Source organism: Coloeus monedula (genome assembly GCF_965178545.1).
Source record: "Coloeus monedula genome assembly, chromosome: 3".
Lineage (NCBI taxonomy): Eukaryota > Metazoa > Chordata > Aves > Passeriformes > Corvidae > Coloeus > Coloeus monedula.
In genome coordinates this window covers 51032034-51059271 of record NC_138783.1, presented here as the reverse complement: position 1 = coordinate 51059271, position 27238 = coordinate 51032034, and the positions used below count along the sequence as shown (strand labels likewise).

The window sequence follows — 27238 nt, the reverse complement described above, 5'->3', positions numbered from 1 at the left end:
TTCTACATAAGTAGTACTTCTAAAGCGCTAAGGAGTTTCATGAGAAGTTTCACCACAGGCTTGCTGTACTTTTTATACTCACTCGCAGTAATTCACAATTTACAAAAACAAAAGTCCTGAGTTAAAAAAAAGTTTAAGAATTGACCTTGAAAAATGTTTGGCTTTATCCTGTGTTCTTCATTTGCACCACTGAAACTCCTACCAGTATTGAAGACATCTGTGCTTGCCAGATGAGCTGATCTCAATCAAGAACTGATAACCAGCAAAAAATCTTATCTCCTCTCTGTGTGCCAATCCTTACCGCATAAGGTAGAGATTAAACGTTGACTTGGTAACTTACGGTTTCTCTTCACCCAGACAAGCTTGATTTATATTAATGTCCACAAATTTACAAACCACAGCTTAAGTTCCTTTACTAGGAAACAGCTTTGACTTGGTTTTAGACTGAATCAAAAGACTTTCAATAAGGAATCCACCAACAAAGCAGTCTGAAATCACTTGTGCCTCAAATCCTTCTACAGAGAAATTAGCTTTGTGGAGTTTTCAGCTGAAGATATGGAAAAAACTCTAATTAAAATAAACTGGTACTTCATAATAAGCATGACAGGGCTTAAGTATCTGTAGGAATAAATGGTGGGGTCTCCTTAAGCTAAAAATGGAAGAATCTCAGATGAGCAAGACAAGATTGAGAGCAAGTTCAGGACATGACTATTCATAAATATGAGTTATTTGTAAATATTGTTTGGGAGTAGGTAAGAAGTTATTTTAAATCCATGTAGCTAGCTTTCCAGAATTCTGTCCTCAGCAAAGTTACTTTAGAATTCCAGAGTGCTTACACATTTGTGAAAAAGTATGTGTAACCAATCAGAACCCCCTGCTTTACAGATAATGGAGTTTAAAAAGGCTGGATTGTGGAGTACCACATTCCACGAAGTCATTCAGATAAATAGCCAGTGCCTGGAAGAAGTTTTTTAGTTTTGGAAAAAGAGATGGTGATAAGACTATACACAAACTGTATTGGAAACCTGTAAAAAACCACAAAATGCTTGCAACACATCTAGATGTGAATTTGTACACCTATTAGAACTGAAGGATGAAAATTCTTACCTCACTAGCTATGCTAACTGGGCTTTGCTACCCTGCAGTCAGTTGTTCCTAGCAATAATCTCACACAGAGAGAAGGGGCTCATTGTTTTTACACTGCTAGATAAAATGATTGAGCTTACGTTGCCCAGTCATTCATTCATTGGAAATAAACTAAAAACCCTGATCATTCCCAAATATTAATTTTCAAAATAGATTACCAAATGAACATTTGTTATAATTTAGCTAAGATCTTGCTTCCTCTACTCATTCCTGAAATTCTGCCAACTCCCATGTCCAAGGAAACAGATGTTTCTCTGACTTACTTTCATCATATGCCCATAGCTTAATTTAAAAAAAACCCAAACAAACAAAAACCTGGAAATGTGCCACATCAAACAGTTGGTTTGAAAATTATTACTCTTAATGGCATTCATAAGAAATGAAACCTATCATTGCACCTGATATCTGTAATAGGATTCATAAACTAGTCTAACTTGAAGAGTTTGAAGTTCCACAAGATGCAGTACTGCTACGAATACTTTGAAAATAAATTCCTATAAATTTTGGAAAGTAATGTCTAACACGGAGGTCTCATTTATTGCAAGAGAGGAATGATGAAGAATTCCCTAGAGAAAAGTTTGAAATTATAGCATGCAAACACTGGCTATGGATCTACAACATAAGGACATTGACAAGATAAATTTCATGAAAGGTAACTATTAATGTTTCAGAAATGTCAAAGAAGGTGTAACAGATTCAATGAAACTCACAAGTTGACTACAAAGAATCTGTTCCACTCCCCATAAAGATTTTCTATTTTGCAGAGGAATTTTCTAAATCAAGAGGAATCTGTCTCTTTGAAATAGTGTTTACTGGATAGTAAACATCCTTGCCCAGCAGTTATAACTGATGGCCTTTATCTCAGAATCAGCATCTGCTTTGAGATATGACCTGATCAGGCAATGCTAGGGGAAAGGAAACCCCAAAACCTATAACAGATCCTAAGAACCGTAGGTGTACTGACCCCACAAATACACAGATGGTTACCATAACAGTGTATGCTTTGTCTAACACAAACTACTACTCTGGAGGTAGGACAAGGATGGCTATAGTAAGGGCGACAAGATTATGAAGAAGCATATGTAAACAAGAGACCCAAGCTCATATATGGCTGGAGTAGAAATACAGACATTCAGTGCTCACTTTTACAGAAGTATCTGTGACAGGAGTCCTCTACTAAAGGAAGATATTAGATTTATCTAGGATAAATTTCCATAAAATGCCCACACACAATTAATAAAGGATTCCTCCAATCAAAAGTTACACTTGGTGAGGGTGACAATAAAGCACTGGAATTTGGTTATATCTGTCAAAGACAGAATAATCAAACATCATTTTTCTTATTTATTTATGGTTTCTCACTGCTACTGCTTCTCCAGTGTTATTTTCTGACTGTATTTGCGTATATTGGATTTTGCACATCAGACCAGAATCCTTTGCAAGTTGTTCTGGTAGCCCTGAGCTCCATATAGTCTGAAGACCAAATATTTTGCATTCTTGGATGATTCAGGTGAGGTCCTCATTCTGTCCTGTAATCAAGATCATTATCAAAACAGAAACAAAGAACAGTATTTATTTTGGACCCTACTACTAAATCAGTTCTTTGAGAGCAGATGCACATCATAAATCAAATGTGGCAAGTGGCACTATAGATATACCTTTTAACACGTGCCCGAATATTTAAGTATTGCAGACAGTGAATAATGGCTGTGAAATAATTTACCACAAACCAAACACATTAGAACTGCCAAACTACAACAGGGGATGTCCAAAAGAAAATTTGATGCAGTTACCCCACAATCCCAGTTGAGGTAACAAGGAAAGAATATAAAGTCTTTATGAGCCTCCTTTCAGGATTGAATCAGCAATTCATCCAAATTTAAAGAAACACTAATTTCCAGACTATTTAAACATTGTCATTTTTTCAAAATATTTCAACAAAACAAGGTTTAAAAGGAAATGGCTTCTTGTGAATTTTAAATATGCTCAGAGATCCAGGTAGGTGGATACGCTAAAATATATATTTTCATGGCTAAAGGCAGAAAGCACATTTAGGTACAGAGATGGAATTACAGAAGCAAAGCTTAAAATTTTAAATCTGAGATTAAATATCGTCTCATCTTGCCTTAAATTTATATTATAATTAGACTACTCCTAATTAAAATGAAGAAATTATGTAAAAAATAAAGGAAAATATTTAAATGAAAGGAACAAGATCATCTCTAAAGAGGTGAGTGTTGTGAAAGCATAAAGGGGGATGGAAATGGATGATGAGGATAGTAATCAAGCTCTGAAAGACTTATAGATCATGACCTAAAATCCATCTCTTAGGCAGGATAGATCCCTGTGATACTCTGCTTGTCAAAAACTTCAAGCTAAGGTACAACCAATTAACCACAAACCCTGGACCCCATTTAAGTAGTAAGCTTTTTACCTATTTAGCTGTCCATCCATTCAGAATGTAGAGTTCTAACTCTGATGCACAAGTATTGTGGGACCTTTCCAGTCTCAAGATAACATTGCTACTCCTGTGACCATAAATCTGATTATCATTTTTATCATAGAACGCAAACAGGTTGGCAATGGATGGCTTAGCTTTCGCAAATCCATGTAGACTGTTATCAATCACCTTCGCTTTCAAGCAGCCAGAATGTGCTTCAAAGGGATTGCTACATGGTTTTCCAAGGGACAGAAGAAAAAATGACAAGCTTTTCCCTGAATTTTGAGGACTGCTTTAAAGATGGGTGTAACATATGCCTTTCTCCGGGAACCTAAGACCTACCCCAATTTCCTTAACTTCTTGGATCAGTGATCAGCCTTGGAAGGACTTTCACAACCATCAGATGTACCCCATCAGGTATCATGGGCTTGTATGGGACAAATCATCTCAAGGAATTCTTGACTCAAACCTTATCCTTATTAGATGTCCTCCTTAAACCCTTTCACTAAAGAGAGAGCCTTGATAAACCTTAGTGAAGACTGAGGCAAATAAGGAATTGAGCATCTCAGTCATATATGTGACTAAATCATCCACCCCATTCAGCAACAAGACATTTCCCTCAGTCAGCCTACTAATGAAGCTCTTGTTGTCCTTGATATCCCTTCCAAGTTTCATTTCCAGCTGGCCACTGGCCTTCCTGAAAATATCCCTTACATGCTCAGGCAATGCTTCTAAATTCCTCCTTTCTAGCCAGCTTCTAGTTCATCCTCCTGTGTACTCTCTTTTAGCATCAGAGCTCTACAATAATATCTTTTTCTGGCCTGTTCCTGCGCTTGGATAATACTGTACTTAAAAGCCTGACACCTTTGAGAGCTACCTTGACACACACGTTTGCCTCCCATGGGATCCTACTGACCAGTTTCCTGAATAGGCTAAAATTTGCACTCATGGAATCTCTATTCTGCTGCTCTCAATCCTCACTTCCCTCAGGGCCTTGAACACCACTATTTCATGGCAACTACAGCCAAAGGTGCCATTAATTAATCACATTCAATAATAATTTTTGCTTCCTGGTAAATAGCAGATCCAGCTGTGTGTCGCTCTTAGCTGTCTCCTCCTGTATCAAGAAGTCACCCCCAGTGCTCTCCAGTAATTGTCTTCCCTACACACATCCCACTTTGTTGAACTTCCAGAGGTGATCAGGAAGATTAAAGATCCCCATGGGGAACTAGGGTTTGTGATCCAGATACTTCTTCAAGGTGTTTAAAGAATGCTTCTTCCTTTCCCTCACTCTGAATGAGTGGTCTGTAACAAACTCTCACCATGACTCTCATCTGGACTCTCCTCTCCTGTTCTGCAAGTTATCAACCAGATTATCTTCCATCCCACTGAAGAACTCCAAAAATCTGAACTGCTTCTTCAGAGAGAAGGCAACACTCCCTCCTTGCTTTCTCTGGCTATCTTTTCCAAGGAAATTGTCTATTGCAGCACTTCTGCCATGCACTGCAGGCTGTCCCACCAAATCTTATTCATTCATTCCAATGATATCGTAGTTTTGTGATCGCATGTGGAGTAATTTCTACTCCTAGTTGCCCAAGATGTATGCATTTGTATACATATTTACTTGAGGTGGGTGCTCTTATTTCTTGCTTTTGTCAGTGAGCAGCCTTTTCTTTCGACCTCATCCATCACTACTCCACTTAAATGTGGGCTGTAGTCTCCCTCACATATCATTCCTAAAGAAGTCTTTTCATGTCTCCTTTCACAGCCAACATTGCAGATGCATCCAGCTTTAAAATTATGAAGCCTGCTTATGTGTATACCCCAACGTAAATCTGAAATACTAATTAAGCTGCTGTCATTGAAGCTCTTGACATGTGTGATACCCTCAACATCACACATTCATAGCAGGAGACTGATTAAATAGAAGCATGAAGTTCAAGATCATAACCAGGATGTCACTAAATCTTTCAGGTGTATTACATATCTTGAAAGAATTAATTTAAATCTATAGTCAGATCTCTTGTTACACTAAAAGCTGTTACAACAGTCCTATTTTTAGGAAGTTGTATCAGTGTTCCTATATTGAATTCCAAAACTATGTGTTTTTCAGATCTTCCCAAAAAAACATTATCTATACCAAAAAACCCTAGAAACACAGTAAATCAACAAAGTTAAAATGCAAATGAAGTTTGTTAAAGTATCAGGAATACAAATGTAATTGTTTAAACTACAACTAATCTGAAATATTTTATTTAAGAACATTTCTAATACATTCAAAGATCCAAAAGGCATTTGAATTATTTCAAGGAGAAATAACAAGAGTTAGGTACTCAGAAAATCACCTTATAGCATCCATATATTAAAATATAAATGTCTAATTGAATATATTAAAACCATGATCCTCTGCATTACATCTACACATTTTCATCCATATTCAAAAGAAGAATCTTTCTCAAAACTTTTGATTTATTACTCAGGTCTCTCAAAATCTTACCCAGAAAGTCCTTCAAAATCATCTTAGTCTTCATTTTGCTTTTAATAATTTAAAATTCAATCATTATTGCACAGTGATTATATGCAATTTTACATCCCATTAACCCTGCTTTGTTTTAATTATAAAGATCCTTTGTTAGATTCCTTTAAATGATCCAGTTTATAATTCCAGGTTATCCTAGGGAGCACTTTAATTCAGTTGCACATTCATCAACTGTTTATGTCCTGTTAATTGTTGACAACTGCACAATTGCATTCTCTAGCTATGATTGATGAATTGCATTCACAAGTTTAGCTATTAAGCAGAATAAATATTTATAACAATTTTCAGTTAAAGGATTGTTATCTTTGTCCCCAAAAGGGTAAATTATAAACAAACAGGCTGATTGCAAAGAAGAGCATTCCAGTAACGCACACACGCTTATTCTAAAACATCTTTCTGAGAAAAGTATAGGGAGGAACGTGTGTCCAAGGGCAATTTGATTAGACATTCCTTTGCCTGGATTTAAGGAGTGGTTCTTAAATGCTACTTGTTTTTGAAAAGTCATTGTTAGAGGGGATTAAAAGGTTCACTGGTATCTTAATACCTGACCAATAAAAATATGCATGTATAGGATTCATTCAGAATGGTCATTCTATCAATAGTGAGCATTCAATAATATCTGACCTCAACATCCTGGCTGAGAAAATGAAAAAAACAGGTCCAAGTGGTATTGCATATTACTATCCAAGAACATAAGCTTACTATAATTATTCAGTCTGTTGCCAGGTAATATTTGTTGTACAATGTGCATGACCCACTCAGGTAAGCCCTATTGTGGTGTAAAAACTCATATTTGCACTTTATAGCAAGAAGAATTTCCAACGGAGGGAGTTAAGTTTCCTACTGCTATATGGCACTATAAACTCAGTGTGCACAGGGAATCCAGGAGAATTTACACCAGCCAAATGCTGGGTAATTACAGGCTCCTGTGTTTTTGATATTCATATTCCTATATTTCTATACTCTGACATTTTCTAAATTTCATTTCAAATAAATGCATGATTTAACCACTGAAATATCAGCTAGACAAAAAATATCCTACAATAAAGAGAAGATTTGATAACTTCACTTTGCTAATGAGACATCATTGGCAAAAAACAGAAATCACACATAAAATGACAGCATCTCTTCAACAGGTGTATTGCTATTTATTTTTTTTTAGCTGCACATAAAAAAATGTGTAGATTCAAATGGATTTAATGTATTGGCCAATACAAATCAGACACATTGCACAAGTGGTTTTATTTGTCTTGGGTACTCCACTACCAGAAGGGCCAAAGAGTCTCCCTTTGCTTCTCAGCTTGCTGGCAGGAAGTACTGACAAACGATGTGGAGAGTAGAACATATAGAACTAAAATTACTTGAGGACTGATAATATATTTCATAAAAAATTTCAAAATCAAGGAAGCTCATATAATGTTGTGTATGGTTTACAGGACTCAAATTGGACTGGAAATTCTAAATAAAATAATCATGAAATTATAGTATAGAGAAGTATGTCTGTAAAATGAATGCTGTGCTCCTAAAACAGATGGAGCGGCAGATGGTTTTACAGATTGAGCTCCCTGGACTGTCTGGGTAAAACAACCTTGCTGCTCTGGAGAATGGTGGTTCAATTCTCAAATAACCCTAAACTTATATACAATTCAAGGGAATTCTATTTCCTTCTGTCAATAAACAAAATTTTCAAAATTTACACACTTAAAAATTAAATATTTACTATATAAAGTATCTATAAAATAAATCTTTTAATTAACATGGCCTTTTCACAATCTTTTTGGAACAGATGGTGAGGAAGTATTATCACCCAGTGGAATAAATGCAAAATGACTACTTGTTCAAAAGCTTTAAAATTCATTACCTTCCTTCATTGATGAGCTCAATAAATGCAAGTCCTGCATTCTTCTGAATAGAATTTTGCCATTCCTAAGAAGATAAAATATAACATGATCAAAACCTAAGGATTTTAAACCACATTTTTGAAGCTGACCCTGATGACTTCCTTAGGAGATTGAATTTAGGCAGAATTTCTTAATTCTCCCCAACCCCCCCAAAGAAGAATGACCTGATCATGTAAAAACTGTAATTCATTCAGATTTTCAAATAAATTTTAGGTGGTCATGTCTTCTGTTTCACCCCTAAGCAAGCTTTAGTTTCCTTGTCTAGAGAATATGGAAACACATCGTGTTTCTCCAGTTCATGCAGTTGCCCAACGAACATTAGTGCCACAAAGTACCTTCTTCAGGTTGCTTCACTGCTACACCTTGTACATTTTATTATATAGGACAGGCAATAATCCCTGTAACATCCATCCCTCCTGGAATTCAATTTTTGCTTCTTTCCAATTATAAGTGAAAACAAAAGCAGCCTATGATAACAAACTATTAGTTTTTAAATTCTTTTACAGTTACCATGGATTTCCAAGATGGAACTTCAGACAGATTTAAACCACATAATTGATATTAAATTATAACAGGCTTTTACTTCATATACCACTAAGTTAAAGAGAAGTTTCTCGATGCATCACAAACAACTTTTGTCATACAACCCACTACCTCTATCACACCAAAAGATTTCAGATTCCTGAGATGAAAAAGGTGGAGATCTCTCTCAAACAAATAAAGATTACTTTCTTTTGCAATAATTCCTTAAAACTTTTCTTTAAGAGCAATAAACATTTCCTCTGCATTATAATGAAAAACAAATCAAAATACATTAGCTGGATTACAGTTCACAGAGAGATTTCCTAGCTTGAGACTTCATGTTATTAATGGGTAGAGGGTTACAGTTAAAGGACTATTCAATTTACATGTAATTTTTCCCAAAGAGTAAAAAGTCCGGCAGAAATTCCCAATGCTTGTTTCCTAATATGGGTGAAAATAAGATGGCTTGGCATAGATAAGGCAATTTTCTCAAAGAGTAGCTGTGAAATCTAGTCACTACTCAGCAAAGTGCTTCTTACTGATTACATGAAAATTCACAAATTTTACCAAGTCATGCATCTTAAAAAAATTCCAACAACAACAATCTTGTAGTCACGATTGTTTTATAAAAGGCAAGCTACTAAAATACCCAAATAATGAACATACTCTTGACCCATTGCTGAGCAGGTAACTCCTGGTTAGGGAAGACAGAGTATCAGCACTCAAGCCTCTAGCTGGTAAACTACAAAACCATTGTAACAGGTCCTTTCTTCAGTGCTGTTAATTTTGTTATTTTTCAAATCCAGTAGCTGAAGCTAATGATATTACTCTTGGAAGCAGTTAAATCACGTGTGTAGAGTAGAATATCACTCTGAGAAACTAAGAATGCAAGAATTCTATTACCTAAACACAGGCCCCTTGAGATATTTTAAGAAACAAAAGTCTGGGTCAGAGATAGTGTTCAAAGTGTAGCATTTTTTATTTCTTATCAGAGCCTTTTACCATCCTCTATAAAAAACACTATTAGCATTTTCTTTTGAGATGCTTTTCTGCACCACAGCTGCTATGACTTTGCAGTCAGGAAAGCAGAACTGGCATGACTACAAATCAGGAAGGAAGTTGAAAAGAGAGAGGAGAAAGGAAAAAATGCTTCCTAAGACAGGTAGAAGAAAGCATGCTAATTAATTTTTAAAAAGAAACAGAGGGTCTACCTCTGTCTGCAAGAGCCCAAGAGATTCCTGCAAGTATTTTGTCAGATCGTCCTGCTCAGTGCAAATGTCTCAGATTCTGCAGAAGATCCAAAATGGCCGACTGGATTTTATGTGAGATATCTTAAAGTGCCTAACAAGCCATTAAGATATGTATATGGAAGTGAAAAAATCTCTTCTTATATCTCCATAGGTGGAAAATCTCATCAATTTATCTGAAGTAACTATTAATGACAATAATGTTTGAAACTTTCCCAACTATCTACCCAAAACTAGTGAAAAACATGATGCAGAAGCAGAAAGAAACCAGGATTCATGGTTCATGCATTGTTTCACTACAAAGTAGCTACTACAAGATTTACTAAAACTCTCAACCCCCCATTAATTCACAACTAAGGGAATAATTATTACTGCCACAATTTCCTCTCACTTTTAGGCATAATTAAATGTAACAGATTCATGATCCTGAGAGATGACCTGTAATTGTGAAGAGGCACCTGGTTTTCTTTTTTCCACTTTCTTTTTAAAAGATGCAAACAATAGACTGAAAATGCTCTGCAATGCCAGCATTAGTTACCTTTGCAATGGCCATTCATATCATCGCATGTACTTCAAGAAATAGGTTAAGATGTGGAGCAATTTTGTTTATAGCATCTTGAATTCCAAAGAAATCATTCTCAACCCCCAGATGCAAGAAGTGGAAAGACAAACACCAAATGAAATGGATACAGTGACAGTAGTTGGAAGATTTATGCTACAGCCGAGTGGAATCACAGCACAGTCATTTGGTTATTAGCAGCTAAGTGCTTGAATGACTTGGCCACATCATGTGTGGTTTTGGTATAGTTCTTATCATGAATTTTCTGAGCCTTAGAGCAAGAGCTTGAAGCCTTTTCCATGCCTCAAAAATGCTGGTGCCAATTACATGAAGTAATTGAAGCCTTTGACAATATCATGTATGAGACAACTATTTCTATACAAGAATGCACTGATCTTTCTTTGGGGCTCCTGCTTGGTAGGGCAGTGGGGATGACTCAGAACAAGGTGGGGTGTAGAAGACTCAGAGATAGAGGCATGTTTAGAGACTGTCCAACACTTATAGTGCTCAAGAATGATGACATCACTTCTTTGTACTAAAAACAGAATTAAAATTTAGTTTTTAACTTTATTCATGCTGAAACAAATAAAAAAACTGTCTTCATACATAATCACTAAACATTATAACTTTAGACATTCAGTTCAATTACTTCCAGCATGGTTTTTTTGTAAACAATTTATATTATGCAAAATTCTACTAAATTCTATTAATAAAAAATGTACTAAATTATTACAATAATGGAAATTGCCACCTTCCTATACCCACTTAACTTCTCCTCCTCATCTATTCTGTCATCTCTTGAAAAGTGTCATTGCATAAAGAATGCGTCAGTACTATGTCCTTGAAGAAGGTTCAGACTGAAACCTGTTACGAAACTCTTCGTGCAGAGGACAGGAGATGAATAACATCAAGATGAAAGTAAAAGGCTAAAAATACTAAATAATGAACTGAAACACAGTACAGATATTACTTGAAATTCAGTTGTTTTTCTTATAAATCATGAAGTACATTCATTTATTCTCTGATATCATTACAATTTTTACTTTTGAGTGCATTTTCCTAGTTCTATTTCTTTAAAATTCTCCAATCTCCAGTACATATTAAAAAAAAAAAAAAAAAAAAAAAGGAAAAAACAGTCCAGACACAATTTATGAATAAATTTAGCAACATCTTAAATTGCTAACAGAAAATTCACACTGGAAAAAAGTAGTGGAGGGGTGTAAAAGGAACAACTAAGCTTGGCATGTTAAGAACTTCTGTTAGTTTATATTATACTTCTTTCCAAATAATCTTTTGCTTACAACTTTTAAATTTTTATTCATGATGTCTAGAAAATATCTTAAATGGTGATTCTCAGAGTTCTCTCACCCTTTCCACTTTCTGCAAGGAAGTCTAAATTTGTGTCATAAATTTCAAGTTTCTCAAAGAAGTGCAGTTACTGAATGGAGAGATACCTGGTGTAGTAATCATCCTACACTTCTCCTTGAACTACAGGTGCTACTGTAACAATCAATTGTATCCTCATTGGACTTCTCTCTTCTCCATGTCTTAAATTGATCTGAGGTTTATTTTTTTTTCGTACTGAACATTAGTGAATTTTCTAGTCTAAGACGCTGATAACTCAGTTGACACCTCAGTTCTTTAATCACTGTATTTTAATTAAAACTTATTGAGACAGATGAAATTCTATTATACCAACTTTCTTCTTTCTAGATCCTTGAATATATTTGGTGGAAAATCTTGTATGGAGCTGAACAGGTGCTAACTTTCATCTGGAGAAGGAAATGGAAACTATAAAAATGTGTTTGTAATTCACAACATGCACTTAATTTAGCTTGGGATTGAACTCCATGTTGTGGAGTTACCTCCTAAAATCAACAATAACTTCATATCCAAAAATCACCAATAACTTGCTTTACTTCATTTAGGAGGAAATATTCAAAAGAAATGTTACAAGATGTAGGAAATGTTTTGTGGTTTTTTTATGGCAAAAAACCATGTCCATTAAAAACAGGTAAAAACAGGAAAACTGACACAGTCTCATAAATTTTTGAGATGATTATTCTGTTTTTAAGGTCATAGAACTGTCCCTACCAGTCCTAGAAGAATTTACCGAAAGATATTGGAGTCTTAAAATCTTGCATTATTGTTTAGAATGAGAATCAGGTCTCAGAATTCCAGTAACACTGCCTGTATACTTCCCTCACACTCACACATGATATGCTGATAGAGGATAAATAAAATCTATCTTTGGTCTACTATTCCAATAAATTTGTTTTCAATTTTAGGCTTGTGTAATTGGTCATCCATTTTAAAAGTGGTTATTTCCCACAATAAGCAAGTTGAAGAATGACTGACGACATCCTCCTGGGAGGAAAATCTGCAAGTATTTGAATACTCCTGGCTTCTAGCCAAATCACAGAAAGGAAAAGAATGTGAGACTTTCAAAACACTATTTATGTGAACATGAATTTAATAAAACAAAGGTAATAGAAAGCTTTAGATTTCAGTTTCACAAGACTACAGCCTCATTTTTCCTCTATTTTCTTGACTTGAAATAGTAAGTTAATTTTTAACTTTCTTGGAAACATACAGACCCATTGCCCTTATGATCACCTGTGGTAATTGCCCAATTTATCTTGAAAATGAAGTCAAACATTCCCAGAGGAACATTTCATTGGTATCTTGAAAGAAAAGAGAAAAAAAAATCTACAATCGCAAAAACACTTATATTATTTAAACAACACTAGGGAAATGGCCAATTTAGATGATACAAAATTAACCTTCATCATCCTGTAGAAATTCTGCATATCTTCTAATACAGACAGAAGATATGTGCTACAAGATACACAGATCTCCACAACTTCTCGAGCTTACTTCCTGACTGGAAAAATTTTTCATTTAAGAGATGCTAAAATTATTATTAACAACATGTATGCTATGTATGGCTATTAATTCCAAAAGCCAATCCACTTTTTACTCAACCACTTTTTGATGTTAGAGGTAGTTAAGTAATTTGAAGTCTGCCAAAAAAAAAAAAAAAAAAAAAAAAAAAAAAAAAAAAATCTTTGGATATACAGAAAACTACTACTCATCTTCATTATAGTGAACCTCCTGAAAACTATGGTATATTTACTATTAATGATGGTCTCAGTAATGAGCTTTTGTACCCTTTCTCAGCTCTTTAAGGAATACCAAGTGACTCTGGCTTTTCAGGCATTTCCTTCTGATCGAAGATCCTTCTCAATTGTGTAGGCAGCTTTATAGAGAAGTCAGGAGAAGATACCTTGCCACATTAAGATATGGGGAAGGTGATTCTTACAGTTTTCTGATCCTGCCTGTTTTGCCATGAATCCAGAAGTTGTTCAGATCAGCATCTCACTGATGTGTATTCTTTAACATTTTCTGACAAAAACACTCTGACAAGGACAGGGAGGAGAAAGGACCAGAAGTTTCATGATAACTCTGGTATAAGATAAAAAAACCAACATCCTGCCTATTACTAAAAGCAAAACACAGAATTAGTTTGGTGAATATATGGGAATCTGTAAGGACACCTCGCAGAATGATGAAGAAAGTAAAGCTGCTCAACAAGTAGGAAAGAATATACTAATGGTTTCCATTTGAAAGTTAGATTATCAGAAGCAGATGACCAAGAGATGAAGACAGATTGGGCTGGAAGACATTCTACTCGTGGACAATGCAAGAAAATTCTCTGATACCCCCTTAGTGTATATTTAAAAAAAAAAAAAAAGAAATGGTAATGAAAAACTATCATCTTTTGGAAAATAGTTTTCCAGATAATTTACCAGAATTCCTTAAAGGAGGTGAGAAATGTTGAGGTGGGGAAAAACAAAAAAAAAAAAAAAAACAACACAAAAAACCCTCCCCCAGCAAACAACCTAATTTTAGAGAAAAAAAACCCAAACATATAAAGGGAAAATTTTTCTGCTTCTCATGTAGCTTGTACCAGAGCTCATTTTGGAAATTACTCTGTGTATAACAACCTATTTGTGCATAGGCTATGTGGTAGATTATGAAGAGCCCAAAATCAACATCAGAACCTAAGTACGTGTTTAAGCTGTACCATATTTGATACTGTGGAAGGACACAGTAGAAATATTGCTTCTCTCTCAATGGACCTTTATGTAGTCCAAATAGGATGAGACTATCATTAGAAAGTACTAGCTTTACCTACAAAGATTTTGGTTATTGAACTTAAATTTGAGCCTGTGGTAAAGTGTGAAGATACAAAGCCTCATTTTGGAGAGACATTGCTGACAATTTCATACACATTTCTAGTGCCTTGTCCAGCACACGAAAATCTGTGGTGTTTTTTTGGTCATTTAAACTTCTTGCTATGGCTCTAATTTCTCCCATCAAATGCCAAAATTCCTTTCTTGTATCTTGACTGTCACAGAGGCAACCTGCCTTTCCTAGAGCCCCAGCCATCCGATCTGCCCCCTGCTATAAGATATTGGTTTCATGGCTACTCTAGAAGCATAATCAGTTAAAAATAACTTTTTTACTCTTAGTTAATTTTTGGTTTGATGTGACTGCTTCCACCATTACATATATTGATGAAAGGGATCAAGCAGCAATATGGAGCTAGGCATGGAGAAAATATGATACATCTGCAAGCGTGATCTTGGCCAGAGAGAAGCCTAAACTGACCACTAAAACTGTAGCCTAAGAGTATGATTCCATTAGATGCAGAGATCTGAATTTACATCTTGCTGCCATGAAAACATGAGTTGTGTTTTCTGTTTTCTCCTTTGTGCTCCCAGTTTTTCAATCCTGAGTCCTTTTCTTCGAGTAGCTCTGGTAGCTTTTGAACAAGGCTCTCAGTCAGCTTAACCCACTAAACCAGAGGAAAAATGGCTTAGCAGTTCTCACACGTGTTGTTAGTCCTGTAATATCAGCGCTGGTACAAAAGTGGGGTTAGAAGAGAAGAAGCTGCAGGATGGAAGTAGAGTAGCAGATGCAGAACTCTTTGTAAGAATAAATGTTTTAAAGATATGCTGGAAAAAGGATTATTGAAACAATGAGTTTCTGTACGTCTGCATGTGTATTTCTCTGCATCATTCTCCTCTATAAAACCAAATTTTAATTCAGACTTTTGAAGTGATGTTATATGCAGCATTGTCTCCTATTTGCACTAGTATGAAAACAGAGACAGTGGATAATGCAACAGGACAAAAGGGGAAACACAAGCAAAGGTAAAACACCCAACTCATTTGGTGATAAGGAAAAGAAAGATTAAAAAATTATATCCTCATAGGAATTTGCATAGCCAACTCTAATTTCATCACTGAAGTTATAACATACTTAATTTCCTAAGTAGATTAAATTGCAGGTTCATTTTTTTCCTTAGACTTAAGGGAAGCAGTCATTATTTAACTTATCTTCGGCCTTTCCTATTGCAGTTGATGTAAAAAAGACAAATAGCAAGCACTTCTGCAACTGTCCTGCTATCACAGTTACTCTGAAAGGGCTATCACTTATTTAACAAAAATTAAAGACTATGAGAACTCTAGGAATACCTCTGGAGGGAGACCAAGAAGTATAATTAAAGCTGATTTAATACGGGCAACAAGAGTAAATGGATAAAAAGTATTACAAAAGAGGAAAATCTATAATGAAAAGAAAAAGGTTTCTGCACAGCAGAGCTGGACAATTCCTCCTTAAACTCCTATAGGAAGCCTTGAATACAGTAGGTTTAGTACCAAGAATTGTGGACTGTGTTTCTATTTTATGAATTGCACATTTCAGGGCTTCTTCTGGTCAGCTGTAGGGACCAGAAAAAGATTTTTTTTCTGCTTGGTTTCTGTGTTGAGCAATTGCCAGTTTCTGAAGAGCTATCCCATACTTTGAGGCAGAATGTACGTTTAGATGTGCTGGTGTCTACTGAAATCCTTGCAGTGCCTGGTTTATGGGCCTTTCTCTATTCTCAGAGATAAAACAACCACCAAATTTCCTCAGCCGGATTTCCTTTGAATTTACACTGGCCAGGAACACCTTTGGGATGTTTTTCTGTTTGTTCATTTGTTTTTACACCTCTCCTTGGAGTGGGACTAATTTCTTGACATTGTTTCAATTTTTTTTCTGCCACTTAGGACAATGAGGCATTTAACCTTATAATAATTATATTTTTCAACAGATTGAGTAACAAGATATCTTAAATGAAAATACACTATTTTCTTTTTAAGAAAATAAATTTCTCTTCTTAATAGACAAGATACAGAAAAATACAAGTGGCATGAGACAAAACTCATTTGGGACACAACTGCTCGATTTCTTCAGAAGCTGTGTCCCCAAAGAGAAGAATCTGCAAAAGATCTGGAAGTAATTAGGAACTATTGTAGCGTTTTGGTTAGCGGAAAAAAAAAAAGAAAAAAGAATATGAAAAAAAGTAATTGAAATCTAAATCTGATGTAAGAAGGAACTTCACTGCAAAAGTTGATGCACTTTTTTTAAACTTCATGGCTTATTGAAGAAATCTGCCACTCCAATAGCAACACAGCTGTGACATGCTCAACTAGGCTGAGGGAACAAAGACCAGCTAATCAAGCACAGATCTTGTCAAACATAACACATCTTCATCCATTTTATGTTAAAATAGCCTAAATCCAAATAGAAGTGCCTATTTTAGGAAAAGTGAAAATCATTACATGTTTATTATCAATTATCTAGAAAAATTTTTTTCAAGTATTTGGATGTGTGATTATGTTTATATAAGAAATACAGAAAACAAAGCCTTCAAATTAACCTAAATTTTAATCTAATGCAGTAAGCGATACTAGGAAAGAGATATAATACAAGTCACAGTACAAGAAAGATTCTGAAAACATAGAGTAGTGCTTTTTGTTCTTCCCCAAACCTACAAATGATGTACCATCCATACAGGAGTTCCTTTAAAACTTAAAATGTATTTTTCACAGAAACTCCAAATTCCTTTGGGGGAAAGGCTTGATTGCATATCCCTCAGAGCCTAAAAGGCTGCCCATATGAACTGAATTATCCATGACATGTACCTTCAGACATTTGTAATGTGATATTTCATGTAAATTTAGACCATACCTTGGATGTGAGCCGCTGGCAATGTTGATTTTATTCAGGAGCTCAGATAAGAAAAAAAACTCTGACATCCTTGCTAATCTGTAGTAGTTAACATGGAATTTCCAACATAAAAAGCATAAAAGCATCTAATTTGCTGTAGCAAATGAAAGGAAAACAAACTTTGCATTTCCCTTTCCTTTTCAATGTCTAAAGTTACTCTATTCTGTGCAAACAAAATTTTACTTTTCAAAGGTTTTTATTATCGTCATCCATCTTTTGAGTGACACATTTCAAACTTCCCTACATAATCTGTAAAATGTCATTCAATTTGAATATATGCAGGATTTACCCATGTTAGGAGGAAGAGCCCTCTTTACACTGGGATTATTAAAAACCCACAAACTATATACCTTATATAGTCTTTCCAGTCCATTTTGCTCAATTTATCATATGGAAAAACTCAAGTAGCACTATCACTTCTTTTTATAGAGATGAGCTATCTTCATTTGCTGCGGACAACATCTCCTACGATCCTAATTCCAAGTTCTGATAACATTAGCCTAGATTAGGATATTTGCCTGTCATTCTCTTCTTCTAGCCATCTTATGTATTAGTATTTTTATGGCATTTACCTCATGTTTTCTTTTGACAGTTTTAAAATGGAAATAGGGAAAAAAAAAAAAAACCCACAACATTTTCCCTGGAGATGAATGGAACTACAGACTGGTTCGTTTACACCTATAGGATAAACCACAATATTCTGTGGACATGCAACTGTTCAGAAGAAATACCCCAGGAGTCAGGAAGGTGAGGGGAGGAGACTGCAATTTGCACCACTACGGCCCCCTGTTGACCAGTTCCTGTAGGAACAATTACCATGACTCCCCCAGCAAACACTACAGCGTTAGCTCTTGAAGTACTTACTAACAAATGGACATCCAGAGACAAAATCTTCCTTATTTAGAAGACAAGGAAACAACCCTGAAGTATCAGATGGAGTAGAAAAACTAAAAGCTTGCAATTTCCCTAAGTAATTAGGTAGAAGAAAAATAGTTCTTTCAAGCAAACACTGAAGAAAATAAGTAAATATTTGAAGCTTTAAAATGATCAGGCTCTTCATGTTATTCCAGGTATAAAGCAAATCTTATTTTTAAAATACTTTGAATAAAACCCAATATGTATAGTAGTCATAAAAATAAATTGATTTTTGCTGCATTTGTTACATAGCTTTACTGAGATGTCTGAAGAAAGAGCATCACAGAAAGAGCTTAAATTTCTCTCTCTTCCTTTCAATCAATATTTGAGGCAAAGTTTCATCTCTAGGGCCCTTAATGGCAGGAATTCCTGGAGCCAGCAAATGAGTAATGTTAAACCTATGATTAGATGATGAGGCCATCAAAGACACTAGACCCTAATGCTACATTCCACTTTATTCCTGAGAACTGCAGTAAAACCAAGGGCTAGGGAAGAAAGGACTGTTAGTTATTCCTTCCCTCAAAAAAATGTTTCAAGAGCTGCTAAAAAAAAAAAAAAAAAAAAAGAAAAAAAGTTGTATGACATGAACACAGAGCTCAAAAGCCTTAATGGATCTTTCGGAATTTTCTTGGAACCCAGGACTTCACCATTAGGTAACAAATTTTTCAAGTGCCCTGCTAGAGATGGTTTGAAGTTGAAATCCCACTGAGAATTCCTGCCAGGGATGTATTTTTCTTTTACTTTTCCCTAACTGATATCCCTCTAAAAGAGGAAGAAAAAAAAGGAAGAGGGGAAAAAAAAAAAAGGAAAACACAATTTAATGATTTCCTTATGACACAAGCTTGAAGAAATGCAACCTACAGATGGGCAAGGTAAGTTGGAACACCCTCCCCCAAAACCAGTTGTAGATGTTTATTATTTTCAGACAGATTCCTCAAAAGTATATCTTAATTTCAATTGTCCCTAGAAACTCGTTTTCAGTATATTTTTGGTGTATGCTGTTAATGTGCAACAGTGAATGCTTAAGAAAAGCTACAAACAAGTAATTTTCTTTGAAAACTTTATAATAAGTTAACCTAGGCATTTTATATACTAACTTGCTTTGAGTTGAATTGGTATTATAATGCTGTGGGGAACCTGGTTAATGAAAGGTTGTTACAAGTTTTTAGAGAAATATAAAAACTTGTAAACTTATTTGGATCTGTTGGGCCATCATATTTTTCTTACATATTACAAAATGAACAAAGTTCTAAAATGTTCGCTGATAACTTCTTACCAGTAAAGGGTTAAATATACAAAATTAGCCAGTAACACTTCTATCAAAACAAGTAATATGAAAATTGAGATGTAAATAATCCAAACAGTACGAGAAATTATTTAAGCTTTGAGTATTTTATTTGTGAAAGCATTTCAAAACACTAATTAATTTAAATTTCTGAGAAACCCATTACTGCTGTGTTAAAACTCCAATAATTAACCACAGAATTTTTTATATAGGAATATTCTGCTTCTGCCAGTTCTTGAGGACTACCTAAACCAGTTTCCTCTGCTTTTTATATACTGACAGTTACGTAAAATATTCAATGTTATGTCATTTATATCAAAAGTAGTAAAGTCAGCACAAAGTAAAGTTTTAAAAAATCACTAATTCAAACACAGATTTCAACATAAAATTATGAACACAGTATCCTATTTACATATTCTAAGTAAGAATGGGCTTGAGAGTTCATACACAGAGAAAATGCATAATGTGCATCCACACTTTCAGAACACAAATGCAAATATACCTTGTATACCCTGTGAATATAGAAAAACTATGGAATGTATATTTAAAAAAAATCTACAATTTATATATTACCAGAAGAAAGTAATTTGTAATTTTTTATAATTAAATGGAAGAATGAAACAAACTGCCAGATACAATTCTTAGGCTGGCAGTGATCAATGCAAGGAAATTAATACAAACAAAACCAGACAATGTCTTACCTGTGAACAAAGCAGCATAACCAATTCAACCACTGAAGTACTCGACTTCATACAAACAAGACCTGCAATAAACAGTCAAAAATTAATTTAAAAGATTGGTGATATTTTGCTGTTATAGCTCCATGGTTCCAGAAATCCATAAAATATATAAAAGGTATATTTTTTATAACTCAAACAGATTAAAACAAGTTTCAAGCAAAATTAACTGAGAACTTTAGATTCTTCAAGAGCATTTAAATGTTCAAAAGAATCACCTGGAATAATCTACACCAGTTCAGGACAGAATGTTTTCTAATTATTTTTTGGCATTTATCTTAGTTATTTAAATAAATAAATATTGGTATGATCCAAAGCAATTTAATGTATGATAAACATAAGTTAATAGCTTTTGAATATTAAATCATGTAAATTCTTAAAAATAAAGTGGTCAGTTAATAACAGGTAAAGAATAAAGCCTCTGTGTAGAAATTATTTTAATTTTCATCAGGTAATTGATTATCCTGTAATTGAAAGCTTGAGTATTAATGAAAGAGACATTCATGTGAAATCTTATTTTTATTAAAATCGTAACCCTATAATTTGTAGGGCATGTTTCTTAAAACAAACCTACATACCAAAATTATGTAGTCTAACTGTTAACTCATTGCTTTGTACTTAATTTAAATAATAAATACCTAATAACATTGTCACTATTGCAAATACTTGTTTGCATCTTTGGAAATGCAAATTTACTCTCTGAGAGAAGGATGTCATATCTAAGTATTTTAAAGATGCATTGTAAGGACACTTGCAGGAAATTTGACTTCTACTGTCGATTTTATATGTGCTAGCTTCTGTTATCTAAAACCATATAGACATAGATATGATGCTTTAGGGCATGGAACCACTTTGGCTGCATTATAAAAAACAATAATTTCACAAATAAGCTTACCAGTAAGGACTAAATAGGAGGCTGGAAAGCAAATTGATGTGCTTTAAGAAGGTTTCTACAAACAATGATTAGAGACAAAAGCACTCCTACACAATAGCATGTATATTTATTTCGGGTAGTGGATAAATACCCTTTTGTGCCCATTTTGCTAACAACCCCATCCTTATTGTACAGCAACACAGAACAAGCTGTAAGAAGCCACTAGGCTTCCATTCTATCAGATATAGGGGCAGACAGTTAATGAAATAAGAGGCAGATGTGCAAAGCTCATTTAGGGAGACAATTGCTGTAATTGATCAGCTATTCTCATGCTCAAGTGCTAGAGAATCAGAAAGATTAATGAGATACTTATCACCTGCAGGCTACCTCCACTGTTTGAAAGCTGACAAAGAAAATCCAAACAGAAGACTGAACTCTACAGTTAAGCCAATGCAGGTAGCACAGACACATCAAATATTTCATCATAGAATGTTGTCTCTTTCATTATGAATTCACTTCATATTCTCTAAAACTAAAAATAACCAAACCGTTCTGTCACACATTCACATCATCTTTTAAAATCAGACCTCAGGTGTACTAAAACATGACTAAGGCAAAATAATGCTCTTGAAAACCCATCCCCATGCTGAAATCTTTTAAATTTGAACGTATTTTTACTTCTGATTTTACATCAAAAGAACAAATGTATCCAGAATAAGCACCATACACAGTTATGAAAAAGAAACCAACTAAATTACATAAAATTGATTATGCATCAGCAGTAATGTCTTTGTATCTGCACCAGGTTTTCAAAAAGAAAACTTGATGTAAAATATATGCTTTAAAGAGAAACCCATAATGAATATTTTCGGGCTTAATTAATTAAATTAAATTAATTAAGGAAGTTCTTAACTTTCAAAGACAGTTGAAGATTCTTATGCTACCTGTGCAACTTCAAACAATATGAAAAAATTTTGAAGTGTGGACTGAAACAAACACACCTAAAATGGCACAAAGCTAGGAAAAATACTCATAATTATCCTCCAGATAACAATGATGATCTAGTCCTAATAACACAAAGCTGCAGACATGACAAAACAGCCTCTGTTTGAAGGAAGTCATAATTACTTAGATCAAGATTATCTATTTACAATAAGAATTTTTATATACTCTAACTTTTCAATAGCTTGATAATTATATGGGTCTAAGTAAAGTGGTCATCTGACCTAAAATTGATGTGTTTTCACTATTCCTCAGGACATACCTTGATAACTTTTGTATATCGCATCTAATCAACTGCAAGCTTGGATATAGCAGTCTAGCACTGGAAAGGAGAATCAAACTGATTTTGGTGAAATTCAGAAAGAGAAAGAGAAGGATACAGAAATGACATCTGGTTAGCACATCAGCAGGCCCATTAGTTGTAACCAGCTCTTTAATTGCCTGCTGATGAAACAACCCATTGGTAATAGCCATTAACACCTCTCATAACCACTAGTATTAAAAGAGGCTGGTTTCCATGTCCAAAAGAAACAAATAATTATCTTAGAGACTGTAGCACTTTTCTCATATGAAAATACAGAGAGAGAGAGGAAAGTCTCATTAAAGAAGGTCATAGTGTCAATGATGTTTGTCTCAGTCTACTGCAGAAATTAAGTGTGCAGCACTCTACCTATAAATAAGCAGAATTGGGAGTAGCCCAGACAGAAAATGGGGAATCCTATGCACCTTGATGGGTAGTAAGAAGGAAATAGAAATACTTTTGTTCACTTTTGAGTATTCATATCATACATTCCTTGAAGTAAAACAGAATACAGAAATGCAAAACACTCAGCAGGGCAGCCATTTCACTTAAAAAATTTCTTACTTATCAGCCTCCTAATCCTACTTCAGGGACTCCTTCCACCCAAACCACGAGGGAAAGTGTGTGCCCTCCATTATATGCTCCATTTCCTCCCTCCTAGCTGCCAAGGGCTCTATTGTGCTTCTTCCCATTTTCACTTCTTCCTGATTGAGCGTTAAGATTTGAAATAAATAACGATTTTTTTCCTGTTACGCAAAACACAATTAATCTTCAAAATCTACTGTCAAGAGCTGTTGTGCAGTCAATAGTAGAGAATGATAAAAACAGATCAGACCTAATGGAGGACAGATCCATTTCTGCCTATTAGGAAAAACTGTCAGAATGCAATCTCTGGTTGCATTACAAAGATCCCACACCATCAAACCTGCAGGAGCAAGTTTAGGAAGAACCACAGTCATTGTCCTATTTAACTTTTCCTTCCTAGACCAGAAAAAAAAGATCATTTTATTACTCTTTCAGTTTCTAAATTTGTACCCTCCTCTCTTCTAGGAGACCAAATGTGCAAATTCACTCATTTCTTTTGGCATCGCACAGGAAAAAAAAATAATTTCCCTCAGTACGCAGTCTATATCCTGACAGACAAAAATTAAAAGAGGTGTAGAAAAGTTCTCCTTCCATTTTCCAGACAGAAGACACAAACTCGTTGAGGTATCTTCATAAAATTAAAAATAGAATTTGTAGCACAAGTCAGAATAAATAACAATTTTCTTATAGATTTTCTAAGTTCCAAATGCATTAACAACTGTATTTTTTCTTCCTCTTTACTGTTTTGCAGGATTCAATAGACATTTTTAGTGTGTGCAAAATTTTATTAGTTTTAACATGAGGAAAAAAAGATAACAAGCTTTGAAAAATAATGGCTTCTCTGATTGAAGAGAGCACACAAATCTATTTTCAGTTCTCTTCCCCCTCCTTAACTTTAACAGGAAAAAGTATTTGCCACTCAAACTAAAACTGTTGCCTGCATTCTTCAGCTGCAGATAAGTTCTTCCTATACCATCTGTATCAAATGCCATTAAGGAAGCTAATGTAATTACTAAAATACAAGTGGATATTTCCTGCGTACAGCAAGGTTAAAAAGGTCACTGTTGAACTGAATGGAGTATGTGGTTTTTACATTTGCTGTTCTTAGTACTTTTCTTCATGGTCTATTCTCAGTCCATTAAATATAGCCATCAAAATTCAGCAATTTGATGGCAACAATGACCACATATATGGATGCAAAAACTGGGAGCATCAAGTGCATGACCTTGGCTAATCTGGAATAAATGATGTATGCCTGGCAATTATCTTGAAATGCTCTGGTTTACTTGACTTCTATTTCAGTGTTCTTCTGTTGGCTCAAAGATATGCTAATTATTTCTTTTCACTATGACTTATTAATGTCTAAAAAAAAGATTAATTTCAACTATACTGTTTTAGTCATGCCTGTGGCATTAATGAAGTCATGGGTTCAAAACCTCCAAGTCACCATGCCGAACTAGTCAGTGTGAATTTCCATTTTGAAGAAATATAATGTAGGCTGATAATATCAATTTAAAAAAAAAATCCTTATGAAATAAGATCATGGTTTTGAACTTCTTTTTATTATTATTAATACAATGTGTGTATGAGTCTAACTGAATACCACCACAATTTCATCTGGTATTTATCAAGGTTTGGCTGCATTTTCTTTCAATGATTTTACTTTGTGTCAACTTAAACCCTTATTGGAACTGGAATCAATTGCAATACTAGCAAAAACAAAAGTTAAATGTTTTTATAGCTCATGTTCAACTTAGAAAAAAAGATGCAATTAACAAAACTTTAGGGCCTGCAGAAATCTTCCACTCAATTATAGCTTCTGCTTATCTGAAAAATCTCAGGTGTGGCTAAGTAAAATGCTTGAGAAAGTTTAATCCGTTTAACCCAGTTCAGAAAGAAAACTTGTTCTTTATTACTCCTCTACAGCATGTCATCAAAACTACAGGAACATTATATAGTAAAAGATGCTTATGACAAACTACACACATGCTATTACATCCATTATTTTAGTAACATGTGAAAAGTGTGTAAAATGTACCTAGAAATGAACAAAACAACCTAAAACTAGATAAAAAAGAAAATCACAAATCACTATAATTCTCTGTTGTAACTTTTATTTTTGTAAGGTAAGCTACTTTCTATTACCTAGTGATAGTCTTCCATGTACTTTAAACAAAACTGTATTGTTTCGAATTGTTCACTATAATGATGGGTGATTCATACTGTGATATCTCTTCCTATAACCCTCAGTGATTTCTGTGCCATGAGACAGGGTAGGAATTTTCTACCAGTAATTACCACTCACAAATTGGGTTTTCATTTTTGATAGACTATTCCCTTATACTTTGTTCAGCATTTGTTAGGAGTGGCACAACAAAGTTTCAAGGACATTTCTCACCGCGAACAAAAACTAAAGCACATTTTGGCTGTGAAAGTACTAGGAAAAAAGTGATGGTGATATTTTGGTTGGAAATGTGAGTTTTCCTTAATATTTATTTGTTCTTTCTAACCCTCTTTCTTCTGCCAGCAAAATCTGGCAAATGATTTTTTGAAATATATTTCTAAATCCAACTTTTATTCAAAGAAATAACCTTAGGACTTCTTTTTTGACCAAAAAAGTTATTTGGGTAATTTAAATCTACATTATTCCCTCTCTTCCATAGGCTGTCACTCAGAGAAAATTAGATTCAAATTAACGTTTTTCATCAATTATCAAGTTGCTGGTGAGTTCCCTACAGATCAGAAAGGAGAGAGTATGGAGAGAAAATAGAAGATTGGTGAAAAATTTGAAAGTAAATGCTAAGTATGCGAAACTTAAACTGAAAAAACAGATGTTCTCATTCCAAACCATGCAATTAGTAGGGGGAAAAAAGGACATATATTAAACAGAATGCAAATTTTTTGCAAGATTACAGTCAAAATTGGTTTTAGAACCATACATATGTCACATATTTTCTAGGCATTTAAATTACACTAACAGTCTTAATTTACGAAAAACAAAGGCTGGGAAATATTCAGGATTCGCAGAAACTCTGCAGATGGAAAACCACAGCCATGTTGCAAAATAATTACAACTTTGCTTTTACTAGATGAAAGAAAACACTATTTCAAAGAACGTAACTCGCTAAAGTAACAAAGTCAGGGTTATGGATTTAACAATCCCTTCAGCAGCCTTGACTGACATTACCACCAACTCTAGGGACCATGAAGGATGGCTGTATTACTACTCCAGACCATTCTTTGTATGGGAAAATCTCCTTTACAGAACAGAAGAGCGACACAGAAAAATACAGCGAACGTGAATTTGACGCAACCCTTTTTAGTCGATCCAGACAGTTACAATTCTTAAAGGATGTTTTTTTATGGTGAAAGACACTAGCAATATAAGCAATATTCTTCTTATCTGCTACTTGGAAATCTAGGAAAGGTATCATCCAGATTATCAAATGGAATACCTTTAATATTTTATCATAAACCTTTAGAACTGACATCTTAAGATAAACACCTCAAAGAAACAGTGATAGGTCAACAAAACACCCCAGATTTTAATCTGGTCAAACCCAACACAAATGGCTCATCTCTTTTAGACAGATTTGTAAAATAAAACAGATCTTAATAATGGGATAATATTTAAAAGAGTAAGAATGGTATGTAATAGTTTCTTAAATTATTTTATTTAAATAAGAAAACCTAAGCTTCTTTACCACTGCCCTTACTAAAAAGGAATCTAAATGTGGGCTGTAAAACATCCAGATGGAATCGCAGAATGGCAAAAACCCATGAGAGTGTATCCACAGAGAAGGGATTTATTACAATGCATACATGATTTAGTTTTTAAAATTACAGACTTTCGTACTGTAATCCCATGAGCTGTAATGATAATGCCACACTACTCTGAAGAGTCCAGCCTTATGCTAACCTGTGGACAATTTTCCTTTAGTGTAATGGGATGCAAAATTCTCATTCATCACATGAGAAGGACACCACTTTATCTATAAAATAAAAACCACTACCACTATTCAGTTTAATATGCCACGGAAGATTTTCAAAACTGACACACTTTTCC

General features: G+C 34.5%; 1 protein-coding gene across 4 annotated transcripts in view; it reads right to left on the bottom strand.

The window, feature by feature from the left end:
- NBEA (neurobeachin) overlaps window positions 1-27238 on the bottom strand; it is a gene marked incomplete at its 5' end in the record, with an annotated part of 466147 nt that overhangs the window by 227262 nt on the left and 211647 nt on the right. For all 4 annotated transcript variants that reach the window (XM_082279412.1, XM_082279411.1, XM_082279414.1 and 1 more), the window contains 2 exons: window positions 7987-8051; window positions 20375-20436. In XM_082279412.1, coding sequence (XP_082135538.1) covers window positions 7987-8051; window positions 20375-20436 — 127 coding nt within the window. The remainder of the gene's footprint in view (window positions 1-7986; window positions 8052-20374; window positions 20437-27238) is intronic.